At 56.4% G+C, this 9,022-nt stretch overlaps 1 protein-coding gene across 1 annotated transcript; it reads right to left on the bottom strand.

Annotated features, from left to right (window-relative positions):
- Positions 1 to 5,268: 5,268 nt before the first annotated feature.
- Positions 5,269 to 8,860, bottom strand: MIND_01236400 (uncharacterized protein; the record flags this gene model as incomplete). The annotated part of the gene is made up of 17 exons (XM_037368858.1): positions 5,269 to 5,490; positions 5,535 to 5,831; positions 5,877 to 6,415; positions 6,464 to 6,663; positions 7,126 to 7,244; positions 7,291 to 7,411; positions 7,462 to 7,469; positions 7,519 to 7,529; positions 7,594 to 7,635; positions 7,687 to 7,723; positions 7,776 to 7,828; positions 7,875 to 7,906; positions 7,957 to 8,006; positions 8,178 to 8,220; positions 8,278 to 8,450; positions 8,495 to 8,647; positions 8,792 to 8,860. 17 exons carry the CDS (start codon positions 8,858 to 8,860, stop codon positions 5,269 to 5,271), a joined length of 2,169 nt encoding a protein of 722 aa, XP_037214826.1.
- Between the last annotated feature and the right edge of the window lie 162 nt (positions 8,861 to 9,022).

Below are 9,022 nucleotides of genomic sequence, written 5' to 3'. Positions count from 1 at the left end.
AACCAGATGTGAATCAGACAAGCTAACGCCCATTTCATTATCAGACAACGGGCGGAATTTACGGCTTAATTTTGTGAGTACCTCTCGAGCCGGCGGCATAATAAACTTGGATCTATGTAGGCCTCTGACTTCGAACCCCAAACTGCCGCGGGAGATCCACGAGTTAACTCCAGGTGCTCAGGCTGGACTGCCATTCGGCACTTGACACGGAACGACCGCAGTTGGCTTTCCATCGACGTAGTCACCCACTCGCGCGCAGTTTTATGCACTGAGATCGTGCAGACTTTGGCTTCTGTTTACGATTCTGACGAGTTGCCTTTTTCGGTCGCTCGTAGCAACCATCAGTCTCTCACAAAATCTCGCCGATGAGCGCTGGTAGCTCAGCTAAATATCTACTACAGCCATTCTTGAAGCTCTCTTTGCGGACTTTCACATTGTGTTTTTCTCGGACAATCTTGCCGCTCATCTCTGCCATCACGGCCGTGCGACAACCGTTGTAATGCGCCGGGCCGCGGCGGTTGCGAGGTGCCACCTTGGACCCTGACTTTTTGGAGATTGAGGATGGGCGTAATCGAGTCATGCGGAAAACAAGTTGCAACAGCTTCATGGCAGATTGCAATCCTAATCTCAGGGCAATGTTGCGATTCCGCTTTGAGATTCGGTCCTCGTTCCATCCGGTGAATGGGATTCAGCGTTTGAGCGTCGCTCACTCGGATATAGATATGATTCTGGACCTCGTCGATTAACAACACCGTGCTAGGACCCCCAAGCCAACGCAAATCTCCCTCGGGTCAATCACTCGGCTGATCACGGCGATCAACGTAATTCATTATACGAATGAAGAGTCGCTCAGTCCGTCGTCGTCATCAATAAGGGCGATGTACCTTGCCTCTTCCTTGCTTAAAACCGGCACCAAGACGCTCTCGACATCATCCCCCTCTCCCGTCTTCCATGTCAGATAGCACATCGAGCAATCCCCCCTCTCCCTACTCTTCCGGTGGTGCCGAGCGCCCTCGGGTACAGATTGCATGCGCTAATTGTCGCAAGAGTAAAATCAAGGCAAATCTTTTCCGCTTGTCGTGTCAACGCTCAACTGACAGTTCTTAGTGTTTGAGCGAATCTCCCGACCAGCCTTGTCGCCGTTGTACTACGCAAGGGTGGGAGTGTCGGTACCTGCCCATGAAGGAGACCCCCGGAAGTGTCACTCATGTCGGCGATCGTGAACGCAAGCCTCAGAAACATCGTCCCGAGACGATGAACTTCCCACCCGGAACGGTCGCAGATATTGCGCTTCACGATCCTTATGCGCGCCCGCCGACTTCGATGGGTCATCGCCAGCCTTCGATGCACAATGTGCCCCATCGACATCGCTCGTCGAGCACTCGATATCCACATGGTATGCCTGCCACAGCACCACCTGACTACGGGCATGGGAGCATGTATCCAAGTCAGCTACCGGCCGCTGGCTACGTGGTACCGGCGACGGCGCCGGCTATGTATTACGGAGGGGCGTATGCGCAGCAACAGTCGTATTATGACCCATCGCACACCGCCGGGCAACAGCACTTCGTGTGAGCCTTTCTCTATTTTTCATTGTTGGTCGATCCTGATCGCCTTTACCTATAGACACTGTCAATGCCCTCCCACGGTCGTATGCTATTGTGGCTTGCGTGGATACTAGTATGAGTACTCGGTTCAAGGAGCCACGGAAACTCAAGTTAACTATAATTTATTCTACAACACCCCAGGCTTGGAGTCAGAATGACTGTTGCTGGTGGCGCAGTCATAGGCAGTCAGGAATGGGTACAGTACTGTACGTACAGTAATATTGCTCGCTAGAGTGCATCTAGAATGCAGACTTGCGTTCGGCTTGAAGATCTTCTCGGTATTCGCAAATTATGAGTAACGATTTGCCGCATCTGATCGGCTCGGCCGTTGCTGAAAGAGCAACGCCGCCGCCTCAGTTGCCGAGCCCCGTGAAGTGCGAACGCTGCCATCGAGACTCCCAGATCCTCCCTCTCTCGTCAACAGGATCGCCCTCTAGCCCTTGACCTGGCTGCCAACCTGCAGCACTGCCGTCGAACTCTGCACTGCTGATCGACTGCGGCGTGCGCAAGGGAATCCGATAAGACCTCAGCCGAGCTTATCGACATACTTCCATGAGAGTGAGCACATCTCCATTCTGGACCGTTGCGCGATCCAGCACATGTTTTCGGTCTTGACCGACGCGTCACCTCACGCGCTTATCTTCCCACAGCCACACATCCCGTGACCCCGCTGCGGCACCATCAATCAATCATCTGTCAGATGTCACAAGAAAAACGCCAAACAAGGCCAAAGCTCGCTCACCCCTTTCTTCCATGCTCCCCGACGAAATCGTCTCCGAGATTCTCACCCCCGTGCTACGCGTGCCCGACGACCTCTTCGAGGATCTCTCTCCCATATCACCATTCGCCCAGCTTACCCGGCCATACTCGACTTCTGCCATTCTGCTCGTATGCAAGGCATGGCTGAGGGTGTCGACACCGTTGCTCTATAGCGTGGTGGTCCTACGATCCCGTGCTCAGGCCGGGGCACTACAAGAAACGCTGAAGAGCAACCCCCTGCTGGGGACGTTTGTCCGGAAGCTCCGCCTCGAAGGCGGGCTTGGGCCGCCCATGAAGGACGTCCTCATTCGTACCCCGAACATCACAGACTTATACCTAAATATGGCCATTCGTCCCCCGGACTCGACCTCGGGACTCATTGCGGGTCTTTTTCACATCAACCCGACGCGACTTTTCGTTTACGACGCGGAGGGCAACAATTCGCGCAGTAATGGGCTGCTCCAGTTGCGGTTGGCAGTAGAGCAGAGTGCAGAGCAGTGGGACAATCTGGTGCGTTGCAATCGATGCATTCCGCCGCTCCTGCACTTCTTGCTGACACAAAACTTCAGGAAACCGTGGTCTTCTCCTTCGCCGCCATCCACCCTTGCCACGACGTCTTCGTCCGTAACGTTTGCGCGTATGTAAAGCGCGTCTCGTTTTCTTACCGCCGCCTCTTCGGAGACTCAGAAAGCGCCACGTTCGACACCCTTGGGGCGCTCGCTTTGAACGCCAACATCGAGGCAATCGAGTTTCGCAATAGACCACACCAGGCGGCCTTACACACTAAGCCATTCAAAACCGATAACACTACCCTTCATCAGCTCATTCGCTGGTCCTTGTCGGCGCCGTGAGTTTCACTTCCGAATGGATTGTCCATTCTCACAACTATCACGCAGCGCACCACCGCGAAGACCCGCCTCGCACTCTGAACATGGGTACCAGGTGAACATTCTGCCCCCCTCCAACGCGTTATTCCAGCCTTTGGCCGATGTGGATCCGCACCTATCGGATCGTATATGGACTCGTATTCTAGCCTATACCTTACTCTCCGGCCACGTCCATCCCGTCAAGATGCGACAAATGTCTCCGGAAGAAGCTCGAGTTCGCTATCTTCTTGTCTCGAAACTGTTCTATGTGCGCTGTTCATTTGATTGATTCCCGCAATCTAACTTCTCAAAGCGTCTGGCGCAGCCCATCCACTACGCGGTGATCGATGCGACACACCGCATGGTGCATCGTCTGGCCGGTGTCCTTCCACTCTACCCGCATCTTGCCCAACACATTCGTACACTCAAAATTCACCGTGAATCTGCTTCACATCCGGGCCCGTTGTTTGCCTTGGAAGTGCTGCTGGCGCATACACATAATCTCGAACGCCTTCTCCTCCCAATGACGACAGGGGAATGGTGTCTCCCCTGGGCCGCTTTCGTCGCACTGGCTAACAGCGCAGGGCACGGCTTGCGTGAGCTGACTTGTGTGATGGAGCCGTTACCTGTGGTGGAACCACCCCCAGTGGTCACGCCTGCTGCACTAATTGGCGACTCGATCCACACTGAGCCGGAACCTGCTCCGGAACCAATCGTGATCCCGCCCCGAGATCCCGCTGTATTCGAGAAGTTCATGGCGCTGCAGGTGCTGGAGTGGACGACAGGCCGCCGGCTGGTAAAGCGCGTGGGCTGGTATGGCTCGGGATTGGTGCCTGGCCACGTCGGTGTAGATGAATTACACCTCTCAACTCTCGCGTCCAGCACGTTGGCCAACTTGAGGCGGATTTCTGTCAACACGCCCGACATATGCCCCCTCCTGCAACACTCATCGTGTGTCCACTGGCATATATTCATTCCATTCCTCCCCTAATGATCCCGCAGTCTAAGCCGACTGAGATGCCTCGCTTTGCATGTACCTGATGAGAAAGATCGTCATCCCGCCATCAAGAACTTTCTGCTGGCGCATGGCAGCAAGCTTCGAGAGCTAAGCTTGATTGGATCGTATCTGGACCTGAACCTACTGATCGACTCTTCCCCCTTCCTCACCCTCTGTCCCCGGATCGTGCATCTCCGACTTACTGTGCGGTATTATCATCATTCCAGTTGTGTCCGTCTTCACTGTTCTCGCGCGATGCTTAACTCTCATGGTCTGCAGAGTCTCGGGTTATTGGAGACGGGCGTCGCGCATGAATATTTGCGGACAGTTCACATTACGACGTAAGTACATACTTCGCTTCCGCCTCACGAGATACTCATCATTCGGTTGCAGCTCCCCTGAGACGCGTGCAGACAAGACGTGGAACCAGATATTCGCCGCCGCGCAGTTCCAGGCGGCGCTGGACCGGCTGCCCGCGCTGCGAGAACTCCACATCTCCACCATCGTCTGGCCTACCAACGCGTGCGTACTTGATGCGTTCTCTTTGAAAGTGGACATTCATTACTTGAGTAGCCATGACATTCGATATAGCACGTTCGTACGGTGGTCGGACGCCCTGCGACAGCGAAAGTCACCGATTCAGATCTTGGACGCGAACGGGAAAGGGTGGATTCCCCGGTTAAAATAGTCAATATTCCAGACCTAATGCTATCAATAGAAGGCTTTTCGCCTACTTATATGTTTACTGCACAGCAGCGACAACCCTCTCTAACAATGGTCTTCTTACCCTCAGGCTGGGCTGCACTTTCTTGTAGCTCCTTTCTGGAATTCTTTGGTCACCGACTCACCGTGGGCCCGGCGTCCCAGCTGGATCCTCGGCCGCCTATCTAAGTCTTGTTTGAAATTCAAATTATTCAATGGAGTGTTTTATTGATAAGTCGTCTTTTTATTTCAATTACACACATTGTACAAAAACTTGTTGTTAGCAAGGATGGTACCAAGGTCGTTCTGAGCTTTACGAACAACGCCTTCGCGCAACCTACGTGGAATCGGGGTCGAAGTTGGGCAGCTTGACATCACCGGGAATGCCCTTGATAATTTTCTTGCAGGCGGCGCACGCCCCGGGGACCGTGGTGTGGCATGTGTCCGGCCCGAGCGGCGTCTGCATCCGGAGACGACCGGCGATTAAGAGTGGCGCGAGGCTGAGGGGCGCGTCGCCGATGTAGCAGTTGGGCACGAACAACTCCGGGTTAGACGCGGCCTTGAAAGCGATCAGTAGAATGTTACTACCGAGCGACAACGCACCAGTAAGCCAAAGAACGCATAGTTCTGCGGATTGCGCGCCTTCTGGTCCTTGGACAACTCGTGCATAATTTGCTGGAAGCCGTACGCGCGCGCGCCGGTGCCGCCCTTCTCATCGACAAGGTGGTCTGTTGCAGGGTTGTCCATCAGCGGATCAGCGTGTTGCACCTCATGAACGATCGTGAAAGCGAGTGGCGGCGCGGGGACCGACAGCGTGCCGACTTGCTTCACGGGGAAGCCGTCTTGGATCTGGCCAGACGCCTTCACGCGCGCGGCAGCGACTGTGTACGATTCCGTGTTCTGTCAACCAATGAGTCGCCACCGCGACAAGGGCAAGAAACGCACCGCAAGCCCTGTCGGCGACAGCCGGATGAGGTTGAGAACTGACTTCTGCCGGCCGATGTTCTGGGTGTTCGCATATGCAGAGGTTGCCTTCGGGGCCGTCGGTGGAATGCACGTGAAGATAAGATCCGTCTTGCTGTTTTCATATTTCTTTGTCGACGTGATTTCGTCCGCCGTGCCGAGCCTGAGCACGAAGGAGAAGTGCTTGGTGATGATTGCGGGGTCGACCGTGGAGCCGCCGAAGATCCAGAAGAACCCGTTACTCTTGTTCATGTCCTTCGGCTTCAGCAGCGCTATCGCACCAGTCGCCATGTTGCGCGCGTCGACGATGCCATTGCGGATAGCCGTCACCTGCGCAGGGGAGCATTTCTCGTCGTCGAAGTTCCCGTTGAGCGGATTCGGCGGAGTACCCGCGAGGATGTGGATGTTGACCGCCTGAATCGCCGAGGAGAGGTCGAGCGGCGGTTCAGCAGCGGGAGGGAGACTGAGGGAGAACGAGAGCAGGAAGCTGATGACTGAGTGTGCAATCGTGCGCGCATCGTCTACGTTCCCGTCAGCGCAGTCAGTCAACGAGAAGGGGGGATGCGCACTGGCACCGACGCGACGAATGTTCTCCGGGTACAACAAGGCGACAGCTTCGAAGATCTGTTGCTCCAGCTCCGGCGGGAAGCGCGGCGTCGAGAGGATGCGAAGGACCCGAGACGATGCAGGCGCCGCGCGACGAGCCCCAGAACCACGATTGCATTCAACACTCTCTGCGTACACCGGTAAGAGAAGACCCCGAGGAGGCCTAGACCCGCCACAGCCACACCCCGGTACGGTCTTTCCCCGCGCCAACCACACAGCATCATGATTCGCGGCCGACGACGTGAGCGGGGGCAAGTTAGCGCACCCGAGCCGCGCCAGCACAACACACGCGGGCGGGGAATGGCAGCCTAAGGTGGGGAGAGAAGCGGAAGAAGGAGACCGGAGACAGCGTGAGCGAGCGTGACGTGGCACACGTGTTCGCTTATTTCGCTTATTCGCTTGTCTCCTTCTCCTTCTCCCTCTCCCGCGCTCGTCTACTGACCGACTTGCCCGCCCCGCCCCCGCTCACCGTTCGGCCCCGGCCCGTGCCAGTGCTACGGCCCCAAGGCAAGCGGCTCATGCTGCCGCAAACGTAAATGGCACGCCGCGGCCGCCAACGCACACGCCAAACCTATCTAACGCGGGAGACACTATCTACGTCGACCAACCGTCCCGCTCAACACACCCGAAGCCGCCTAAGCCGCCTCCCGCACCCACTGCGCAGGTCCAGCCGCAAAGGCCGTCAGTGGCCGTGACATCTCCGATGATGGCTGTACCTGCGAGGCCGTTCACGGCAAACTCGCGCTGGGAGGGCCAGTCAGCTTTGTCGAGGGCGGGAATAAGCGAGCACCTTGGGGCTGCCGTGGATCCGGACAGCAAGCCGTAAGAACGCGCCGGCAAGCACAGCAGCACCGGCACAAAAGAAGTCTGCGCAGTGGCCGAGTTTCAAGGGCGGAAAACGGCAAAGAGGGCTAAGAAACTCGTAAGCCCAACAAGAGATCGGTCGCAAGGGAACGCTGACCCCACCGTCTAGGCAGCACACCGTCGTATTTAACGATGAGCGGACAACTGAACGCACGAGCGGGAATGCTTTGAGGGACACGATAAACAAGTTAGTGAGCAACAAACAATGCGCGCAACCGCGCAGACTCACCAACGGCAAACGGGGCATGCAAGCAACGGGGAGAGAAGCGGGCTACATGGAACAGTCAGCACAAATATCCAATGTGCGGGGATAACCACTCACCTTCGCTGATAGCGTCAACGCCGGCGACAATGGCACTCTGAGCAAGAACCATAAGCACACGAGCATGAAACACGATAGTGATGACGCACCTTTCGCCAGGACTTTGGGCGGAAACGGCGAGAAGGTCGTCTACGACGCATTACTAATGAATAGTCAGCAGGTTATGGACAACGAGGAGGCTAACCCACCAGGATCGACGTTGACGACAGCACTCGAAGGCCTGGCAACAACGGTAAGCACACGAGCAGAACGACCAAGGTCATGACTCACCTTTGGCCAGCACGTTGGGTGGAAACACGGGAAGCGTCGGCGAAACATGGCTAAATGGATAGTCTCCAAGCTGATGGACAGCAAAAAGCACCACAAAACCAGTCCCCAAGGGCGCCTCCAACAACTTGAAGCAGGGAAACGGTCAGCGGAGAACACTACAAGCAGAGATCTACGACGAACGATAAGCATGTGTATTCCCATGGGTGAAGCTAACCACGCACCTCCAAGGTCCACGACTCGACGTCGACGACAGCATTCCAAGACCTGGTAACGACTCGGATGGTAAGCACACAAGCAAGAACTATGAAGGCCACGACTCACCTTTGACCAGCACTCGGGAAGAGACTCCAAACCATTGGCAGCGAGAAGCTCGTCGACGAAGCGGGCAGAAGCTTCGATGAGCGCCATCCACCGACGGGGAGCGGCAGCGAGGGTGATGAACTACTCGACAAGGGCGCCTCCAACAAGCGTCGATGTCCACGTTGACGACACCGCTAACGACGGTAAGCACACGAGCAAGACGAAGGTGTTCACTCACCAAAGCATCAGTCGGCGGAAACAGCGAGGACGAGGCGAGCGCAGCGACGTGAACCGACGGGCAACGGAGGGCAGCGCCAGCGATGGCAAGGGTCAGGGAGAGTAAGCGTGGGACGAGAGATTCGGCGCTTGGGTGCGAAGACCCGAGCACGTGCTAAAGGTCAACCACTTCTCGCTTCTCCCCCCGCTCGCAAGTCGCAATACTGCCCGCGGGCCTATCTCCACGTTGATGATAGCCCTCCAAAGGCTGGTCCCGACCGTAAGCACGCGAGCACGAACCACGGAGGACATCACTCACCGAGAATAGTCTCCGAAAGGGGGGCAGACCAGCGAGAAGCTCGTCAACGAAGCCGCCAGCGGCTTCCATAAGCGACATCCACCGACGGGCCACGGCGGGCAGCGCCAGCGGGGGCAGGCGCTATAGATCGAGAGGTACAACGGGACGGACGGTCTAGCGAGGTGAGGCTGGGCGCTGTGAAGAGATAAGCGAGCAAAACGCCAAATGGAAGGAATCCGAAGGATGACTTTG

The sequence above is a fragment of the Mycena indigotica genome (genome assembly GCF_014461135.1).
Source record: "Mycena indigotica strain 171206Taipei chromosome Unknown Mind.scaff0012, whole genome shotgun sequence".
Classification (NCBI taxonomy): Eukaryota; Fungi; Basidiomycota; class Agaricomycetes; order Agaricales; family Mycenaceae; genus Mycena; species Mycena indigotica.
This window is presented reverse-complemented; position numbering and strand designations above follow the sequence as displayed.